This window comes from Lynx canadensis, chromosome C2, assembly GCF_007474595.2.
Source record: "Lynx canadensis isolate LIC74 chromosome C2, mLynCan4.pri.v2, whole genome shotgun sequence".
Lineage (NCBI taxonomy): Eukaryota > Metazoa > Chordata > Mammalia > Carnivora > Felidae > Lynx > Lynx canadensis.
The window spans coordinates 32,333,987-32,356,883 of record NC_044311.2 but is presented as its reverse complement, the minus strand read 5'-3'; the positions used below and the strand labels follow the sequence as shown (position 1 = coordinate 32,356,883).

The 22,897-nt window shown below is 36.8% G+C and overlaps 1 protein-coding gene across 1 annotated transcript in view; it reads left to right on the top strand.

Moving 5' to 3' along the window:
* Positions 1–22,897, top strand: part of STAG1 (stromal antigen 1) — a 402,316-nt gene that overhangs the window by 108,089 nt on the left and 271,330 nt on the right. Inside the window, exons 2-3 of the mRNA XM_030330452.2 lie at positions 8,684–8,794; positions 18,379–18,481. Coding sequence (XP_030186312.1) covers positions 8,766–8,794; positions 18,379–18,481 — 132 coding nt within the window. The 5' untranslated portion in view covers positions 8,684–8,765. The remainder of the gene's footprint in view (positions 1–8,683; positions 8,795–18,378; positions 18,482–22,897) is intronic.

Sequence of the window (22,897 nt, the reverse complement as noted above, 5' to 3'; positions counted from 1 at the left end):
TTTTTAGTTTTTAAAATACTTTTATCATGGAAGAGTGTTTTGGCTTTTTGGTTTCCCTTGGGATTTTGCCAGATACTTTCTGTCATAATTTGAGATGATCATATAGTTCACTTTTCTTTCTTTCTATTGATGTGTTAAATCCACCGATTTTTCTAAGTTGAACCACTCTTGCATTCCTGGAATAAATCACACTTGCCCATGATATATTTTACATTTAATTTGTAGTTGTATTCTGTTTGCTTGTCTCCCCACCCCCACCCTGCCCCAGAATTTTTACATCAGTATAATCTGTTCAGATTTTCTATTTTTTGTTGAGCCAGTTTTGGCAGTTTGTGTGTTTCTAGGAATTTGTCCATTTAATAATAGGTTGTGTAATTTGTTGGTATAAAACTGTCCATTCTAGTAATTTTTTTTTATTTCTGTAAGGTTGATAGCAATATTCCTACCTTCATTTGTGATTATAGTTATTTACATCTTGTCTTTGGTATTTAAAGTCTTTCAGATTTGTTGATCATTTCAAAGAACCAGTTTTATCTCATTAATTATCTATTTTTCTAGTCTCCATTTTGTTTATTTGTTTTAATTTTTATTATTTCTTTTTCTAGCCTTTAGGTTTAGCTTGCTCTTCTTTTCCTCATTTCTTCAACTGAGTTAGGTTACTGAGTTGAAATTTTTTTAAAAAATGCACATGTTTACACCTAATATTTCCCTCAGAGCACTGCTTTTGCATCTCCTATTTTGACATTGAGACTTTCTGTGGCCTAATTAGCTATCCTGGAGAATGTTTATTTGTACTTGAGAAGAGTATGTATTCTCTTTTGGGGTTGAGTGTTATATATATATTTGTTAGGTCCGGTGGGTTAATGGTGCTGTTCAAGTTCTCTGTTTCCTCATTGATCTAATTCTGTGTTTTATTAAAAGTAGTGTATTGAAATCACCATTATTATAGTACTATTTCTCCCTCCAGTTCTGTGTTTCTTATATTTTGGAACTGTGCTGTTTGGTGTAAATGTATGTTTATGATTGTAATATCTTTCTGATGAATTCTGCCCATTTATGTTGTTCTTTGTCTCTCATAAAAAGTTTGGACTTAAAATTTATTTTGTCTCATATTGGCACAACCACTCCAGCTTTTCTTTTGTTTAGTCTTTGAATAGAACATTAAAAAAAAACTTTGTTTTAATATTTATTTTTAAGAGCCTGAGACAGAGCACCAGCTGGGAAGGGGCAGAGAGAGAGAGGGAGACACAGAATCTGAAGCAGGCTCCAGGCTCTGAGCTGTCAGCACAGGGCCCGAGGCGGGGCTCTAACCCACAAACTATGAGATCATGACCTGAGCCCAAATCAGATGCTTAACCAACTGAGCCACCCAGGCGCCCCTAGAATATATATTTTTTGCATGTTCTTATTTTCAATTTCTTTGTGTATCCAAGTCTAAAATGAATCTGTTGTAGACAGCATGTAATTGGATCAATTTTTAAAAATCCATATTCTGTTCTGTCTCTTAATGCTGATGAGTTTGATATGTTAACCTTAAAAGTAAAACTGTCAGTTATTTTACCAGCAAAAGTTAGAGGTTTATTTGGGAATAACAGAGAATTGCAATCTGAGACAAGAAGTTATGGCAAAACTATACGGAAGTTGAGAAAACAAAGGAAAGGAGTTGGAGATAGTGGGAGGGCTGTTAAAAACTCCATTGGTGTAAACTCAGAGTTCTAAGTATAATGGCTTCTTATTGGCTGAGTTGTGAGTGTCTCTGATTGGCTAGTCTGTTGCAGGTGGAGGAAGAAACTTTCCATTCTGCTAAGATAGTAAAGTAGTAATGCGATGTCCATCTCTTCTTGCTGGATCTGCAATTAATGTTGGGTACTGGTTGTGAGAGTGTTCTTTTTTGCTGGGCTCCCAAAACCATTCTAAATGATATTTCCTTTTTAAAAACTTTTTAAATGTTTATTTTTGACAAAGAGCACAAGTTGGGGAGGGGCGGGCAGAGCGCTAGGGGGACAAAGGATCTGAAGCCAACTCTATGCGGACAGCAGAGACCTCTATTTAGGACTTGAACTCAGGAACTGTGAGATAATCACCTGAGCGGAAGTTGGACCATTAACCGACTGACCCACCCAGGTGCCCCTCCAGTGTTGTTTCCTTTTATTAATTTCACAAATATATTTAAAGTGATCACTGGTAAGAAAGGATTTTTGCTGTTTTACTGTTTGTATTCTATGTCTTACATCTTCTTTGTTGCTCAGTTTATCCAAAACTGCTGTCTTTTGTGTTAGATCTTTTCCTAGTATACCATTTTCATTTTCTCTATATTTTAAAAGTATTTTTTTAGTAATTATCCTGGTAATCATAATTAACATTCCAAATTTATACACCAGTAGTTTGAATTGAAAGTAGCTTAGCTTTAATAGCTTGTAAATTTCTGATACTATCTCTATCCCTTTTCCTTATGTTATTGTTATAAATTATATCTTAAAATTTTTTTGAATTCACATATCATTAACATACTGTGTATATTAGTTTCAAGTGTACGATATAGTAATTCAGTATTCCCTACATTTTTAGTGCTCATCGTGATAAGGATACATTTAATCCCCTTCACCTATTTTATCCACCCCAACTCACCTTCCCTTTGGTAACCATTACTTCTTTAGTTTAGAGTGTACATTTTTGGTTTGTTGCTTTTTTTTCTTTGCTTGTTTGTTTTGTTTCTTAAATTTCCACATATGAGTGGAATCATACGGTATTTGTCTTTCTCTGAGTGACTTATGTCACTTAGCATTATACTCTCTAGGTCTATTCATGTTGTAGCAAATGGCAAGATTTCATTCCTTTTTATGGCTCAATACTTGATTATGCATATCACCTATACTTCATGCATTTATTTACTGGTGGATACTTGGGCTACTTCCATAATTCAGCTTTTGTAAATAATGCCACAATAAATGTAGAAGTGCACATATCCTTTTGAAATAGCGTTCCCATATTCTTTGGATACATATGCATTAGTGGAATTTCTGGATCATGTGGTAGTTTCATTTTTTATTTTTTGTGGAACCTCCATACTGTTTTCTATAGTAGCTGCACCAGTTTGCATTCCCACCAACAGTGTATGAGGGTTTCTTTTTCTCCACATCTTCATCAACACTTGTTTCTTTGTGTTTTTGAGTTTAACCATTTTAGGAGGTGTGAAGTGGTATCTCATTGTGGTTTTGAAATGCATTTCTCTGACAATGAGTGATGTTGAGCCATCATTTCATGTGTCTTTTGGCCCTCCTCATGTCTTCTTTGGAGAAATGTTTGTTCATCTATTCTGTCCATTTTTAATTGGATTATTTGGGACTTGGGGTGTTGAGTTGTCTAAGTTCTTTATATATCTTGGGTGCTAACCCTTTAACAGATATGTCACTTGAAAATATCCTCTCACATTCAATAAGAGGTCTTTTAGTCTGTCACTGTGCAGAAGCTTTTTATTTCAATATAGTCCCAATAAGTTTATTTTTGCTTTTATTTCCCTTGCCTCAGGTGACATATCTAGGAAAATGTTGTTACAGCTGGTATCAGAGAAATTACTGCCTATCTTTCTCTTCTAGGATATTTTTAAATTTCAGGCCTCACATTTGGGTCCTTAATCTTTGAGTTTATTTTTGTGTATGGTATAAGAAAGTGGTCAAGTTTCATTCTTTTGCATGTAGCTGTCCAGTTTTCCCAAAAGTATAAACGATATCTTTATACATGTGTGTCCAACAACATAGTAGTTATATAGTTATTGTCTTAAAAGTTTGTCTTTTAAATCCTACAGGAAACAAAAATATAAGTTACAGGCAAAAAATATTTTCTTCTATAAATATTTTTTTCTGCATTTTCTTCTGTAGTTACTTTTGCCAGTATTCTTTTTTTTTTTTTTTTTAACGTTTATTTATTTTTGGGACAGAGAGAGACAGAGCATGAACGGGGGAGGGGCAGAGAGAGAGGGAGACACAGAATCGGAAGCAGGCTCCAGGCTCTGAGCCATCAGTCCAGAGCCTGACGCGGGGCTCGAACTCACGAACCGCGAGATTGTGACCTGAGCCGAAGTCGGATGCTCAACCGACTGAGCCACCCAGGCGCCCCATTAGTATTCTTTAATCTTTGTATGGCTTCAAGTTATTGTGGGTTTATTGTCTGTTAAGGACTTCTTTACCATTTCTTGTATGGTAGGTGAGTTCTAGTAACAAGTCTCCTCCATTTTTTTTTCCTAGGAATGTCTTAAGTTTTTCCATTTTTGTGTGATAGTTTGTTGGATATAGAATTTTTGTTTGCGGGGCATCTGGGTGGTGCAGTTGGTTGAGCATCTGACTTTGGCTCACGTCACAATCTCGTGGTTTGTAAGTTCGAGCTCCACATCGGGCTTGCTGCTGTCAGTGAAGAGCCTGCTTTGGATCCTCTGTCCCCCTCTCTCTGCCCCTCATCAGCTGCTACTCCCTCAAAAATAAATAAACATTAAAACAAATTTTTTTTTGTATGGCAGTTTTTTCCCGACAATTTAGATATGCCATCCTACTGCCTTCTACCTTGCATAGTTTTTGATGAGAAGTTGGCTGTTATTCTTAAGGAGGATTAGTTAGTTGTATGTTATGGGTCATTTCTGTTTTACTTCTTTTCAGTGTTTTCTCATTGTCTTTGGCTTTCATTATTTGATTGTAATTTGTATCTGTGAATCTCTTTTGAGTTTGTCCTATCTAGAGTTGTTTGACCTTGTTGAATTTGTAGATTTCTGTTTGTATAAAAATTGGAAAGTTTTTCATCAGCACGTTTTCAGATAGTCTATATTCTTCTGATAGTTTGTCCTCTGAAAGTCTAAGCCTAAGTTTTGTTTTAGTCAAAGATGATTTCTGTCAACCTCTTTTCCTATTAATGGGCCGTATTTTTTTTTCTTTGTATGCCTTGTGATTGTTCATGTTAAAAACTGGACATTTTCAGGGTGCCTGGGTGGCGCAGTTGGTTAAGTATCTGACTCTTGACCTCAGCTCAGGCCATGATCTCGTGTGTTCATGAGTTTGAGCCCCGTGTCAGGCTGTGCACTGATGGTGAGGAGCCTGCTTGGGATTCTGTGTCTCCTTCTCTTTGCCCCTTCCCTGCTTGTGCATGGTCTTTCTCTCTCTCAAAAAAAAATTTTTTTTTCAGTATCGTAATATGATAACTCTAGACACTAGATTCCTTTTTCCTGAGGTTTATTGCCTCTTCAGGGCTACAGCCATGTGTGTAGTGACTTTTCTAAAGTATTGTTTTCAATTACTGTACTCATTGTCATGTATGGTTAATGAAATTTTATAATATCCGTAGGCAGCAGTTAACTTACAGATATTTTGAGCCAATGGGAATCAAAAGGAAGAAAAGCAGTCTTTTGGTCTTGGCTATTTATCTGTAGCTGAGGTATTCCTTCAAAGGTTAGCCAGGTTGCTTACTGCTCTGCCTTAGTCTTCACTTTGTGCTTGCACAGAACCCAAAGATTAGCTAGAGTTGCAAGCCTGTGTCCTCTCATGTCTTCTGCAAATATGCTTCTGGCCCTGGGCATGTATGTAGCACTTTGGGTTTCTTGGTATATGTGATTAACTCTTTAAAGCCCTTGATCCCCAGAATATCTTCTTCCTTAGCCTCCTTATTCTGAAGCTTTTCAGATTGTCTGCTCTTTGTCACATCCACTGTGTCTTGCCTCACCTGTTTGTAGTGTATGATTTCAGCTTCCTTGGAAAGATGGTAGTCCAGAATCCCTTCAAAACACACAACCACAGTTTTTGAGAACAAGATCCATGTTCTTATTTTTGCTACCAGAAAGATGCACCAGGAAATTGGTCTGTCATCCCTATGGATACTGTTGATTGTTGATTGTGGGGGAGGGGAGTTGGTAGAAAAACAAAATTCTACAGTGCTTTCTTTAAAAAAAACAAAAACGAGTTTGAGAGAGAAAGCACACATGCATGAATGCTCAAGCAGGGGAGGGGCATAGAAAGAGGGAGAGAGAGAGAATTCCAAGTAGGCTTTCTGCTGTTAGCACAGATCCCGATGCAGGGCTTGGTCTAACGAACCATGAGATATGATCTGAGCTGATATCAAGAGTCAGACGCTTAGCTGACTGAGCCACTCAGATGCCCGCATAGTGCTTTTCCTTACCACATTTTAGCAGGCTCTTTGTTAGGTCCTCTTTTCTCTGTTATACTTTGTTTTAAATTTCAGATGTCTGTAAAATTTGATTTTGTCAGTTTCACAAACCTAAGACTTGCTTTACTGGAAGGGCTGGTTCATGGAGCTTTCTACTCCTTCATTTTCCATGAGATCAGTCTGTCCTTTTGATTTGCAAAGACTGTCACTGAGTATATAAATCAAATGTTTATTTTTTTCTCTCAGCACTTCAAAGATGTCCTTCCACTGACTTTCAGCTTATATAGTTTTCAACAAAAAGTCTGATAAAATTCTTATCTTTGTGTTTCAGTGTGTGAGAAAACCTATTTCTTTGCTTCCTTTTTTCCTAAAGTTTATTTTTATTAGAGAGAGAGAGATAGGGAGTATGCAGGGGAGGGGCAGAGAGAGAGGGAGAAAGAATCTCAAGCAGGCTCTGCTCTGTAAGTGCAGAGCCTGACATGAGGCTTGAACTCACAAATCGTGAGATCATGACCTGAGCTGAAGTCGAGTCAGACGCTTAACTGAGTAAATCACCCAGGTGTCCCTTTAACTTCCTTTTTGTTTCCTTAACCTTTGGTTTTTAGCAGTATATATATTTTATAGTATTTATTCTAATTGGGAATTCCCTGATCCTCTATTTGTGTTTTAGTATCTTACATTATTTTGAGAAATATGGAGTTCCAGTTTTATATACTTATGTGATTCCCTTGATACTGTGTCATGGTCTGTCTTGAATGCTCTGTTTTCTCCCACTTTCCCTGCCCTTTTTTTTTTTCCCCTTAATAGATTTTATTTTTTAGAGAAGTTTTATGTTAACAGCAGAATTGAACAGATGGTAGAGAGATTTCTCTTATACCCTAGTTCTCACATGGATCAAGCCTCTCTGACTTTCAGGTTTTCACACCAGCCTGGTACATCTGTTACAATCAATGAACCTACATTGACGTGTCATTATCATCCAAAGTTCATAGCTTACATTAGGTGCACTTTGGGTGTTATATATTCTATGGGTTTTGATAAACGTATAAAAATTACATGCAGCCACCTTAATGGTGTCATACAAAATAGTTTCACTGCCCTAGAAGTCCTTTGTATCTGCCTATTTATTCCCTATGTACTTTTTACTTCTGGCAACCACTCATCATTTTATCATTTCCACAGTTTTGTCTTTTCCAGAATGCCATGTTGTTGGAATTATGCAGTATGTAAATCTTTCATATTGGCTTCTTTCACTTAGTAATAAGCATTTGAACGTTCTCCATGTCTTTTCAAGGCTTGCTAGCTCATTTCTTTTTAGTGCCAAATAATATTCCATTTTCTAACTGTACCACAGTTTGTTTATCCATTCACCTCCTGATGAACATCTTGGTTGCTTCCATGTTTGGACAACTTTAAATAAAGCTGCTATAAATATCCTTGTGTAAGCTTTTGTGTGGACATAAGTTTTTAATTTATTTGATAAATATCAATGACTGTGTTTGATAGTACTGATTGATATAGTCTAAATATTCTAGCATATTCATTTCACTTTAAAATAATTTTCTTTTTCAAAGGATTTAAATATATTTTTTCCCTAAGAGGAAATACGGATAACCAGTGGGTACATGAAAAGGTGCTGAATATCACTAATCATCAGAGTAATGCAAATCAAAACTACAATGAAATATCACCTCACAGCTGTTAGGATATCTCTTATCAAAAAGACAGGAGGTTAATAGTGGTGAGGTGGTGGAAAGGGAACCTTTTATACTGCTAATGAGAATGTAAACTAACACAGTTTCTATGGGAAACAGTGTGGAGGTTCTGTGAATAATTAAAACTACCATATGATCTAACAGTCTTACTTCTGAGTGTATTTCTAAAGGAAATGGAATTATTATCCTGACGTATCTGTACTCAAATGTTCATAGCAACATTACAGTAGCCACTGTATTGAAAACCTGTTTGTTGATGAATGAATAAAGAAAACCTGGTACATTATTTGTGTATAGGAACAGTATTCAGTCTTAAAGGAAATCCTGTCATTTGTGACAACATGGATGGACTTAGAGGCATTATGCTAAGTGAAAGAAGTGAGAGAAAGACAAATGTCACATGGCATCACATATACAAGTTGATTTCATAGAAACAGAGTAGAAATGTCATTGCCAGGGGTTAGGGGGTGGGGGAGGTAGTAAGAGGTTGGTGAAAGGGTACAGCTTTCAGTTATAGATGAATATGGTCTGAAGTCTAATGTGTAACATTACCTTGTGTAATATGGTAATATATAGTTGATAACACTGAAGTGTATAATCAAAATTTGCTAAGAGAGTAGAATTTAAATGTTTTTACACATAAAAGGTCAGTATGTGAGGTGATAGATATGTTGATTAACTTGGGGGGGGGGTAGAAGACCTTCACAATGTGTACGTATATCAAATCATCACATGTGGTTTAAATATCATACAATTTTATTTGTCAATTATACCTCAGTAAAATTGGAAATAAAATAATTATCTTATTTTTTTTTAATTAACAGGATTGACTTTGAAGTTATTTAAAAAGTTTGAGTTGTACAGCACTTGATTCTTTTGCTACATTGTGGAAAGACCTCTTCAGCAATGATTACTTCAGAGTTACCAGTATTACAGTAAGTATTATACTTTTCCTCTATTTAAAAAAAATACATGACACTTTTGTGCATGAAATACTTCTGTCATCACATCAAATAGGTTCTCTCATAGTTGAGCAATATGTCTGAAGTCAAACAGCAGTTAGACTGTACAATTACCATATCCATCCAGGGCTCTTACTATTGTTATAGGAGTATTTTTGTGGTATTGAGCAAAGAAGAGGTTACTCTTCTTCTCAGGGGTCAGCACACTATGATCCCTGGACCAAATCTGGCATGCTGCCTATTTTTATAAATAAAGTGTTACTGGTACAGAACCATGCTCATTCCTTTACACATTGTTTGACAGCTTTAGTGCTACAAGTTGTGATAGAGAATGAATTGCCTGCAAAGTGTAAATATTTTGTTGGACCATTTACAATAGTTTATAAACTCCTATCCTATATCCTACGGTTTCTCCAACACATACCCTCCCACCTCTCCCCACCTTATTTTCCCTGAGATTCAGATCATTGGACCATTCTGGCTGCCAGAAGTAATATTAAGGATATACCAAGTTGGCATTTCTGATGGCATCTCATTAGATTTGTTGGAGTTGTAGGACAGATCTAGAATTGGGTCTTATTTTGTTTTCTTTGGGAAATATGATCAATGTAGTAGCAGATACTTTTCCTTTTAGAGGTTTCATCAAGATACAAATTAGGAGTCTGCATACTGTGATCCTGTATGAGAACAGTGGTTTAGATACAATGAAAGTGATCAACAGTTTGTTTATTTATAATTTTTAATGCCCCTGTTCATTTATATACCTCTTTCCCCAAGAGATTGTAGGCACCTTTTAATTGGTTTCCTGGCCTTGTGTTTTTCCTCCAGGTATCTAAGACAAAAAAGGCTGTCTAGATTTCTTTACTGCTTGGAAAGCCATCAATACCTATCCTCCTTCTTTCTCCCAAATATAGGAGATTAAATTTAAGCCCTTTCTAATTACTTAACTCCTGTGTCTTTATTACTCCCTAACTTAAATGTATTACCAAGTTTGGAGGTCCTCACATAGTATTTTCTTTCTTCTTTAAAATCTTTGTCCTGCCTGCAGTGCGTACTCACCTGTGCTCTTACCTGGCCAACCCACTAATCCTGTAAGTCTTAGCTGATGTATTATGCCACCAGAAAAGCTTTTTTTCCCTCTCAAAGTTGGGGTAGGTTTCCTTTTGTGCTCCTGTAATGTTCTTTGCTTTTTCCTCCAGCACCATACTTAACCTAATGTTTTATAACTCTTGTTGTTTCTGCCTGAACTGCACCTTTTCATCTTGTTAATTTTTTTTTTTTTTTGAGAGAGAGAGAGAGAGAGAGAGAGGGAGGGTGAGGGTGGGTGGGGAAGGGGCAGAGTGAGAGGGAGAAAGAGAATCCTAGGCAGGTTTCATGCCTAGCACAGAGCCCAGTGTGGAGCTTAATCTCAAGACCATGAGATCATGACCTGAGCCAGAATCAAGAGTCAAACACTTAAATGACTGAGCCACCCAGGTGCCCCCACTTTTTTATCTCATACTATTGTATATTAGGCAGGCCCTTAGTAAGTATCTCTGATTAAATATGGCACAGAGATTGTATTTCAATAACTGTTGTATTTAAAGAGAAATTGTATTGACACAGTGGTATTTCACATTGTTTTTTGTGTATAACTGATTTTTTTTCATAGAAATGAAAACCTGTATTATGATTATGGGTAGTGGATAGTGGTAATCTGTGAGGTGGGTGAATGAACTTTGCTTTCAGTCCGTCAGTGGGAGATAGTACTCTTGGTCGAGTTGAGATCTGAGAGACATTTATTGAGGCCATAAAGTTTTCTGAGGATTTTGACATATTTTAGCAACATATATAATCTTGTTTAATCCATCCAGCCAGCAGTGTCATGTTTGCTTTGTAAGTGAAAGGAAATATGTCTCTTAGTATTTGTAAACTTGAGTTTCTATCATTTGTAAAGTGAAGACAGTTTATTAGAAACTGATCTCTACAGTCTCCTCAAAAACAAACAAAAATATTTTGATCCGGCAATTCTTAATGTTTATTTCAAGAATGATTTTTCTGGGGCAGTTAAGCGTCTGACTCTTGACTTCAGCTTGGGTCATGATCTCACAGTTTGTGAGATTGAGCCCCCATATTGGGCTCCATACTCACAGCATGGAGCCTACTTGACATCCTCTCTCTCCCTCTCTCTCTCTGCCCCTCCCCTGCTCATGCTCTCTTTCTTTCAGAATAAATAACATTTAGAATGATTTTTAATGTAGACATGAGAAAGGTAATTCCAGTGAATGACCTTGTTATTTCTTGTTTCACTTAGATATTATTATCACTGATAAATTTGTGACCTTAGTGCTATTTACTATTAAGCATTGTCAAATATTATCAGTTACCATATATTTTTATATTCTACTACATAATACAGTTCTTGGAAGTATGTTAAGTTCTGGAGGAGAAAGCATATAGTAGAGATTCAGTCCATACTGTCGTGAAGCTTGTATAATAAGTATATGTTAATGAAATAATCGCAGATATATAGAGCTGCTATTATGGGTGCTAGGAAGTTAAATTAGAGAATTTTGTGAGAATTTTACCACATGCCTTCATTTAGTGTTCTTTTCTCTGGAAAAGACAATTGAGCTTAACTCTGAACTGAAGGAACACTGTGGGGGAAGAAGAAGGAATAATGGTGTTAATTCCAGACTGAAGGAATATGGTATGTACAGAGACCTTGAGTTAGGAGGAATCATGGTATATTTGATAAAGTGAAATAAAACTGTACTTTTTCTTTTTTCAGGGTTGGTGATAGAGAGTGGCATGAGATTAAGGCTTAGGAGCAGAGTGGGGCTGTATCGTACAGGGACTTGCTTAAATGATGGCAAGAATTTTGAGTTTTTCTTCTTAGGAGCAGTAGGAAGTCACTGTCGGATTTTAAGCATGGAAGAGATGCATGGGAGAGATTCAGAAAATCACCCTTCATGCAGTATAGTGATTATTTGGGAGGGGCAAGAATAGAAGCAAGGACACCTATTAGGAGGATATTGTAGTATGCAGGCCAGATATGTTGATAACTTGAACTGAAGTGATTACAGTGCAAATAGAGATAGACAGAATTTAGAGAGTTTTAGGGGATAAAAATTCATTCTTAGAAGATTTCATCTGATTTTTTCTTTCTTTTAATTTATGTCTATAAATGCGAACATTAGAGATTGGCAGGGTTTTTGTAGGCTTTTATAGCAGTTAGTCAAAGTTTGAGTTTGCCTACCCTTGATCAAGTATTCTTTGTCTATCCTAGAGAGTAATTTGTTGCTGTGTAATTAGAGGTAGTGTACAAAGACAGTTGTTTTAGTTCTGTAATACTGTAAAGCTAGAGACAATCTAAGTGCTCATTGGCAGGGAAGTAATTAAATAAATTTCACATATATTATGGGATACTATTCAGAAATTCTGTGTATTTGTATGAAGATTCCTGTTAATTAAAAAATTTAAGGGGCACCTGGGTGGCTCAGTCAGTTGAGTGTTGGATTGCTGATTACGGCTCAGGTCATGATCCCGGAGTCTTGGGATTGAGCCCCGTGTCAGACTCCACAAACATAGAGCCTGCTTAAGATTCTCTCTCTCTCTCTCTCTCTCTCTCTCTCTCTCTCTCTCTCTCTCTCTTTCTCCCTGTGCCCTCTTCTCCACTATGCATGCATGTTCTCTCTCAAATATAAAAAAAAAAAAATTAGGTCTTGATCTAAACCATCAGTAATGTTAGTCTGCACATTGAGAATCAGAGTTAGGGTGTGGTGATGTGAAACTCTTATATTCTCTCTATTGCTTGAAATTAAAAAATATGTATCATATATTCTAATAAACATGCATACACATGTGTATACTAATTGGAATGTAGTAGTTATTTGTTGGTAATAGTCATCACCTTTTAAACTCACTGCAGTTGTCAGAATTAGAAAATAAGTTGTACCTTACTCTTCTATGAGTAACGTGTAGTGCTCAAGGATAAATTATTTTCACTAATGAGTCACATATTCTGTGGTGGAACAAACCTGTTCCTGTAGTTGCTTAGTGATTGCAAGCATCAAAAGCACTAGTAGATTCTATCCACACAAGATAAATAGAAAACATAATATTTGCATTCTAGTGTCCTGACATGGAGATAGAGAATTCAGGTTTACCTTGAGATCTAAGTGGACTGTGGTGCTTACTAGGTGTATGACTATGGACAAGATTATCATGTTTTCAGATCTTTCATTTATTTTTGTAATTGATACAGTTGTGTTTTCTTACAAGGTTTTTGTGCATGTTTATTCTAGATCATGTATAGAAACAAGCACACAGTACATATATGTAAACATAAACTATTTGGTGCATATTGAGGAAAAAGCAGTATGACTTATTGTTTTTTTTTTTTTAATTTATTTATTTTGAGAGAGAGAGAGAGAGCCAGAACCTGTGCACATGTGACTGGGGGAGGGACAGAGATAAAGGGACAGAGACAGAATCTCAAGCAGGATCTATGCTGTCATCGCAGACCAATATGGGGCTCGATCCCATGAATCAGGACATTTTGACCTGAGCCTAAAGCAAGAGTTGGATGCTCAACTCATTGAACCACCCAACTATCCTGATTTATTACTCTTTAGTAGAGATGAGTAAGATCAGCTAGATCAGGAATCAACTACTGCTAATTGTGCAGACACCTGCCTTTATGAATACTAAAGATTTTATTTTCAGAAAGAGAGAGAGCGTGAGCAGGGGAGAGGGGTGGTGGGGGTGGGGAGAGAGAGAGAGAGAGAGAGAGAGAGAGAGAGAGAGAGAGAGAGAAAGAGAAAGAGAATGATAAACAGAATGTATCTTAAGTAGGTTGCATTCTCAGCACAGAGCCTGATGTGGGACTCAATCTCACAACCCTGGGATCATGACCTGAGCTGAAATCAAGAGTCGGATGCTTAACTGACTGAGTCACCCAGGTGCCCCTATTTATAATTTTATGTTTATTTTTAAAAAGTTTTTCAAAAACTTCCATTCCAGTATAATTAACATACATTGTTATATTAGTTTCAGGTGTAAAATATAATATTCACTGCTTTTGTGAATCCTTTGATTTTTATAGACCTTATTTTTACTGCTTCCTACATTTCTTACTCTTGCTTACTCTTGCTTTAGGGTATTTCCTTTCCATTCAGAGAGTTTCTGGAAAACTCTTTAGTTCTCCTTTTATTTTGAATGATGGCCTTCCTGGATAGAATAATTCTTGGTTGCAGGTTTTTTTCTTTCGGTGTTCTTAATATATTTTGCCACTCCCTTCGGTCTTGCAAAGTTTCTACTGAAAAATCAGCAGATAACCTTATGGGGTTTTCCTTTTATGTAACTGTTTTCTTTGCTGCTTTTATAATTTTCTCTTCATCACTAGTTTTTACCATTTTAATTACTAGGTGTCTTGGTATGCACCTCTTTGGGTTTGTTTTGTTGGAGGCTCTCTGTGCCTCTTGGATGTGGATTTCTGTTTCCTTCCCCAGATTCAGGAAATTTTCAGGTATTATTTCTTCAAATAAATGTTATGCCCCCTTTTTTCTCTCTTCTTTTTCTGAGATCCCTAATGCAAATGTTATTATGCTCAATGGTGTCATTAAGTTCAAGTCTCTTTTCATGTATTATTACTATTATTATTTTTTGTCCTGTTCAGCTTCATTCCTTTTCATTACTCTGTCCTCCAGGTCGCTGATCCATTCTTCTCCTTCTTCTAGTCTATTTATTCCCTTAGTATATTCTTAATTCCAGTTATTGAGTTCTTCGTTTCTGATTGGTTCTTTTTCATATTTTCTATCTCCTTGTTAAAGCTCTCTCTGAGGTCTGCTAGTCTTTTCTAAAGTCCAGTGAGTATCTTTATGACTAGTACTTTAAATTCTTTCTCAGGCATATTTTTTCTGTTTGTTTAGATCTCTTGCTGTGATTTTGTCTTTTTTTTTTTTTTTTTTGAGACACATTCCTCTTTTCTCTCACCTTTTCTAATGGTTCATGTCTGTTTCTGTGTTTTAGGAAAGGCAGCTACATATCCTGTTGAAAGTAGTGGCCTTATGAAGAAGAGGTCCTGTAGTGCCGTACAGTGCCGTGTTCCCTGTTCACCTGAACCTTTCATTCAGTGGTGTCTCGTTTGTGTATTGTATTGCCTTACTTTTGTGGCTGAGCTGTATTTGCCTGCAGTTTGGTCATCTGTAGTGGCTCTCCTTGTCTTTTTATGTGCAGGTTTTGGTTTCTCTGTCATTAGTGGGCCTGTCTGGGGTGGCCTTGGGATTGAGTTGGGTCAGACTGGGCATTTGCCAGAGCTGTAGTGACAGCGAACTGCAGGGCACTCTACCTTTGCTGTTCCCTGAGAAGCTTTCATCAGTGGGCAAGGCCTGCAGTCAGACCAGCTGTCTACCCCCTGCTCACTGCCAGGGCCTGAGTCATACTGGTGTGGGTCATTTTCTTCCCCCTTTGCCCAGGGCAGGAGTCACTTTGAGGTGTTTCTGTCCCTATTGGGGTTGCTTGCACACTGCTATGCTTGTGATACTGCTTTGGATAGACTCCTGTGGAGGCTGGGTTGGAGGGGGTGGGTCCACAAGAGATCTTAGACTTGAAGGTGCTGTTAGTAAGCTAGAAGGAGAGTGTGTTTGCACTGGTTATGCAAGTGTCTATGTATCTAGGCTGAGTGATGGTGAGGGAAATGGTGTCTGCCAGCAGTTTTGTTCTTGGAGAAATCTCCCAGAGATCCATACCTCTCCAGCAAATGCTTTGAGATTAGTAAACAAATCTCCCTCTCATACACCCAAGTCATTTTTGAACCTACTGTTTCTGTGTTATATCTCCACACGGCTGTTTGATGCTTTTTTTTTTTTTTAAAGGGTGGGGACCTAGTATCTTATTGCCCTCTAGCCTTCCCAGTGCCAGCCTGATGATTTTTAAAGTTCCTGGTATTAATCCCTGGTGATTGTAAGAACTTACAAAGTTGAGCCTCTCGGATTTTCAAAGCCAAACGTTATGTTGATTAGTCTTGCTAATGCAGGTCCCCTGTTCTGGGTGCCTGGTGTTCCTAGTGTGGTGTCCAATATCCTCTCTGTGCCTATAGCATCCCTTCCTTCCATGGACATTCCTGTGGGTCCATTTGGCTCCCAGTTAGTTCTTTGCCCTTCTTACCTTTTTGGATATGGCCTCTTCTCTATATTTACCTATAGAGAGTCTGTTTTGACAGTCTTCAGGTAGTTTTCTGGGTTATATATGCTGATGTGGGTATTATTTGCATGTATCTAGAGGTTGAGGTGAGCTCTTCCTACTCCTCCATCTTTCCCAGAAGTCTCAGTTCTTTTTTCTGTGCACAGTTTTAAATACCAGGTCATCTTTGAAGATTTGCAAGTAGGGAGGTATCACGATACAAGAATGTTACTGGCATTATGTGTAGAATGTCCTGGACGAGGGAGATAGAAATAGATGAGTTGAGATTAATACAGGGAGTGGTGATTATGGTAATAATCATGGAAAGAATTTGGAGAATTATTATATGGAAGGTAACATGATTGCCCTTGTTAGCTGATGGCACAAGAGGAAGATTGATACGATTCTAAGAATATAAGACAGGATAGCAGTGACCATAATAAATTTGCATACAAGTTAAAGTACACTCCTGCATTAATTAAATCAGTTTGTTAATTGTATTGCCATGAGCAGAGAGCTAGAGATAAGTTAGTGTTGGACTTAATTTTGTATGTGGTATTTGGTGAATTTGATAGGCATTCAAAGAAGCTATTAACATGTGAAGTTAAAAATCTTCAATTATAGATGATCAGGCCCATTGATAATATATTGAAGTTATTTGAATAGAAGCTATACATCAAGTGGATGAGATCTTCCAGAGAACGTGGTATGAAGGGAGGAGTGGTAGACATTACAGACTTGAGCTTTAACGAATCAATACAAAAAGGAAATGGAACTGAGAGCATTTGTTGAAGCAGATGAAGAAATAATAGGTTGTGTGTTGGACTCACTATTTGCTGTGTTCCCTTCATTGTGTTTGCAGTTTTATAGATCTTTTATACTGTTAGTAGTATAAATTCTATCAAAGAAGTTGTTAATACTATTGCAGTGGTATGCTGGAGCCATCTTGTATTGTCCTGGAGAGCTGAAAAGTAAATTTCCAGGAATTTTGTGACCCTACTAAAATAACAATGTCTTTATAAAAAGTTAAATTATATAACCTTAAAACTAAATAAATCATATTAAAAATAAAAGTAAAAGTAATAAATCCTCAAAACTCATCACTTCCTGGTTATTTTATGTTACTGTTTTCTACGCTCTGGAAGTTTTTATTTACACCTATTGTATGTATGTGTGTATTTGTATACACCTATTTTATTTAGTGTGTACTACTGCTGTTTATTCTCAACTCTGTTGATATCACTTTGTCAGTTTGAAATTGGCTGTGGTAATATTTACATTATGAAAATCAGCAAACACTACACATCAGGGCTCAATTTATTGTTCTTTCATTTGTCTATAAACTTTATTAAGTTATGGAGATACTGTTAATAATGCAGATTAAATGGAAAGGTGTATCAGTTTATATCCATTACAATATGATAGAAAAAATAATTGAGGAAGTATCCTTCCACTATTTGAGAACTGTTAACCTGATTCAGTAAAGACATTGTCCACAACATTGACCAGTGAGTGAAGTTCTAACAAATGTCTTTGTCATATCACCTGTATCCTATTCATTAAGTGAACAAAGATATCCGTGATTGTTCATATCGGGATCCTGTTTGTTCATCAGTTACAATCAAAGGTTAGCTATAGATACATCTGTGACAAAATTATTGTTTTATGTGAATCAATTAGTTGTATGGGATTTATAATATTATGTGGGGTGCTTGGGTGGCTCAGTTGGTTGGGCATCCGATTCTTGATCTTGCTCAGATCATGATGTCACAGTTTGTGAGTTCGAGCCACATGTTGAGCTTTGTGCTGACAGTGCGGAGCTTGCTTAGAATTCTGTCTCCTCTCTCTGCCCCTACCCCATTGGAGCTCTCTCTCCCTCTCTCTCAAAATAAATAAATAAACTTAAAAAAAACCAAAAGAATATTGTGTATTTTATTGTCAGTAAATTCGTTTTATAGAACCATTATTTCAGTAAAATTTCTAATCGTTAACGTGCATAATTTTTTTGAGGAGCCATTTGTTAAACTTTTACTAGCACGCTACTAACTATTCATGATTTTATAAAATAAAATTCCTCCCAAGACTTGTTTTTTCTATTGAATAATTCATCTTTCATAACTGAATTTTCATTTATATTTTGTATAGCAGCTGCCATTTCCACAATGATTTCCTCCTCTTTGTTTCCGTATCGATATGGGGATTCATGTCACTCAATATTATGTGATATTGGCAGGAAGGGTAATATTTTCCTTTTCCTAAAGATTTTTTCTGCAAACGGAAGAAAAACCCTTCTTATCAGCTGTATACCAGGAAGTAAGGAAAGTAGTGGAATAGAACTGTATTGTATATATGAATTAATTTTGTTCACTAAAATAATATATCACATTTTCTAGGGATTCAACTAATGAAACTACTGCCCATTCTGATGCTGGCAGCGAACTTGAAGAAACTGAGATCAAAGGAAAAAGAAAAAGGGGTCGTCCTGGTCGGCCTCCAGTATGTATTATGCTTGCCTTTGTTCTTGTAATGGTTACTGAGTAAAGGAGCTTGATATAAGCTTTCTGTTAATTCTAGTTCTGTTAATACATCTTTTAAAATTTCAGCAGCATATTAGAGATTCTTGAAAACTTTGCTTCATGACTTGGATTGACAATGATCTGAAAAAGGAATTTGATTTTAGTATCATTTCTGCTCTCCATGCTTCCCTTGTAAATAAATTGTGATCCATGTGAAGATGTGGAGAAGATGATTAGATTAACATGAAATGAGATGTAGTTAGTTATGACTTTCCTGCTTTTTAGATGGAACTCTGATTTGTTGTGAGCTCCTAAGTGTGCATTTTGGTAGTATTAGTTTGAGATTTGGACCCAGTCTCAGAATATATTCTTACTGATACATGACTGAGAAGTTTAGAAGAACTCTGGGTGTCCTTACTTTGTGGGGGTATCTTTATGTATTGTGAGTACACTGGTTATTATTTAATTTAAGGTAGCATAAGGTCTCAGAGATCGTAGTATCATTCACTGTGTCAGGGGTTAAGGTTTGTACTATTTCGCACTCAATTTTACAATCTGATTTGGTCTTCACAATTTTTTTTCTATTCATGAAAGTTTTTGTTATGGAAAATTTCACTCTCCTTTTGTGAGAGGCATACTACAATGAACTCTCCATATAACTATTACCCAGCTACCACAGCTATCAAGTCATGGCTAATCATGTTTTATCTCTCCATCCCTTATTTCCTTCCCATGTTATTTTCAAGGTCATGCAGACCTCATTGCATCTGTGAATATTTCAGAATGTATCTCTAAAAGATAGGAGCTTCCTTTTTCTTTAAAAATTTTTTTATTGAAGTATAGTTGACATAGAATGTTTTTGGGTTTCTGGTGTATCACATAGTGATTTGACAGTTCTATACGTGATTCAGTGCTTACTACAATAAATGTAATTACTACCTATCACTATACAGTGTACCTACAGCATTATTGACTGTATTCCCTATGCTATATTTTCTATTATTGTGATTAGTTTATAACTGGAAGTTTGTACCTCTTAATCCCTTTACCTATTTTGCTCACACACACCCCTTCCCCACCCTGCCAATCTTTCCCCTCTGGCAACCATTACTTTTATTCTCTGTATTTATGAGTCTCTTTCTGTCTTCTTTGTTTTGTTTTTTAGATTCCACATGTATGTGAAATCATAGGGTATTTGTCTTTCTCCATCTGATTTAGTTAGCATACTACCCTGTAGATCAATCCATGTGGGATGGATGTTTATTCATTTGCTATACAGATAGAAAGATTTCAGTTTTTGTTATGGCTGAGTAATATTCCTGTGTGTGTGTGTCTCACCTTTATTCATCTTTCAATGGGCAATTGAGTTTTTTTTTCTAAATCTTAGCTATTAAAAAAAATTTTTTTTTAATGTTTATTTATTTTCGAGACAGAGACAGAGCATGAATGGGGGAAGGTCAGAGAGAGAGGGAGACACAGAATCTGAAACAGGCTCCAGGCTCTGAGCTGTCAGCACAGAGCCCGATGCGGGGCTTGAACTCACAGACCGCGAGATCATGACCTGAGCCGAAGTCGGACGCTTAACCAACTGAGCCACCCAGGCGCCCCTAAATCTTAGCTATTATAAATAATGCTGCAATAAACATTGGGATGCATATATCTTTTTGAATTAGTGTTTTCATTTTCTTTGGGTAACTACCCAGTAGTGGAATTACCAGTAGTGGAATGTCATTTCGCATTTCTATTTTTGTTTAATTTTTTTTATGTTTATTCATTTTTGAAAGACAGAGGGAGACAGAGCACAAGTGAGGGGTGGGGGGCGGAGAGAGAGGGGGGACACAGAATCTGAAGCAAGCTCCAGGCTTTGAGCTGTCAGCACAGAGCCCAATGCAGGGCTCGAACTCATAAACTGCGAGATCATGACCTGAGCCGAAGTCGGAAGCTCAACTGACTAAGCCACCCAGGTGCCCCGGCATTGCTATTCTTAATTTTTTTTTTTAATAAATTTGTTTTAATGTGTATTTATTTTTGAGAGAGAGAGAAAGAGTGCAAGCAGGGGAAGGGTAGAGAGAGAGGGAGACACAGAATCTAAAGCAGCCTCCAGGCTCTGAGCTGTCAGCATAGAGCCTGATGCAGGGCTTGAACTCAAACTGTGAGATCATGACCTGAGCTGAAGTCGGACACTTAACCAACTGAGCCACCCAAGTGCCCCTATTTTTAATTTTTTTGAGGAACTTCCATACTGGTTTTCATAGTGGCTGTACCAAAAACATTCCCACTAACAGTGCATGAAAATTCCCTTTTTCCACATCCTTACTAGCACTTATTATTTCTTGGTTTTTCTTTTTGTTTTGTTTTGTTCTGTTTGTTTGTTTTTAATATTAGATATACTGACTGGTGTGATGTGATACCTTATTGTGGTTTTGATTTGCATTGTCTTAACAATTATTAATGTTCAGCATCTTTTTTTTTTTAAGTGTTTATTTATATTTGAGAGAGAGACAGAATGCGAGTTGGGGAGGAGCAGAGAGAGAGGGAAACTCAGAAACCGAAACAGGCTCCAGGCTCTGAACTGTCAGTACAGAGCCTGACACGGGGCTCAAACCCATGGACCCAGGAGATCATGACCAGAGTGAAATTGGATGCTTAACCGACTGACCCACCCAGGCGCGCCTATGTTTAGCATCTTTTCGTGTGTCTGTTGGTCATCTGTATGTCTTCTTAGGAAAAATGTTTATTTAGGTCTCTGCCCGGGGCATGATTAATTTTTTTTATTAAATGATAAGTATCATTATCATATCTCAAGATAACAATATTAGCAGCACCAAATAATCAGTTTAAAGTTTATAATCATTTCATAAATATTATCATTTTTACTTATTTTTTTCTTTTTTAATGTTTATTTATTTTTGAAAGAGAGAACAGGAGACAGGCAGAGAGAAGAAGAGAGAGAGTATCTCAAGCAGGCTTCACAGTCAGCACAGAGCCCCATGCAGGACTCAAACTCACAGAATGTGAGGTCTTGACCTGAGTCAAAACCAAGAGTCAGATGCTTAGCTGACTGAGCCACCCCGGCACCCCAATTTTTAAAGTACAGTTTGTTGGTTTGAATCATGATGCAGATAAGATCCACTTGTTGCAATTGATGATTATGTCAACCAATTATTGTATATATGTCCTTGTGACTTAAGACTTTTTTTTTTATGTTATTGCTGTTCTGTCCGTGTTTGCCTTAGTTTTTTTAAATTTTTTTTTTTTTCAACGTTTATTTATTTTTGGGACAGAGAGAGACAGAGCATGAACGGGGGAGGGGCAGAGAGAGAGGGAGACACAGAATCGGAAACAGGCTCCAGGCTCTGAGCCATCAGCCCAGAGCCTGACGCGGGGCTCGAACTCCCGGACCGCGAGATCGTGACCTGGCTGAAGTCGGACGCTTAACCGACTGCGCCACCCAGGCGCCCCTGTTTGCCTTAGTTTTTAATTTGCTTCAGTGAAACTCCATAACCTTTAATTTTTGAGCAAAGTCTTAAATTAAAAGAAAGGATGAAAAGATAACTTCTACCATTTTTCTCTATACTTGCTTTTGTCCTCCACCTTTATTTAGAGGGAAAAAATTGTGGAGGAAAAGACATACATTAAAATCACTCTTTATAATACCTCTTAATTCTGTTAGAATATTTGGTAGAATATTCCTTACAAAAGCATTTTGGGAAAAATGAAAGTTTTACACTTAGAAGCTGGAGACTATTCTAGTTCCCCTTACTACCACTATATGATTTTTCTGAGGCTGTGGCAAGTTACATTGTTTTCACTAGGATTTGTGGGTTTATAGGTGCCAATGGGAAATAAGACTAAATGTGATTGAAGGTAGGAGAATAAACTGTCTATATGGTTGCTTACTTGAATTTGTTCTCCTCCAATTGAAATTCTTTACTTCATAAGATTGTGCTTTAGTGCTGCCTTCTTCAAGAAAACCTTTTTTTTTTTTTTCTAAAAGAATTTCTCACCCCTTCAGCAGGCTATTGTGTTATTCTTTAGAACCTCTCTAATTTTGATATGTCAGTAACTGCATTCCTGTAATATTTTTGCTTTCCTTGTTGAAAAGGAGTATGCATATCCTAATTTAGCTGTTTTATGGGTAGAAGTATGATTTTTTACTAAAATTACTACCCCATAATCTAATAGGTAAATAGTATACGTTCATCCCATATTTATAAAATTGAAAAGGATTTTACCAGGATAGGATGGTACATTCTAGAGACTTGTGTTAGTTAGACTTTCGTCCATATTTTCACACTTATTAATTCACATGGACATCTATACTCCCACCTACCTCAACCCCATTTCTTAATGTTTGAAACAACGCAGCTTGCTGAATTTCTACTCTGGCTTTGCA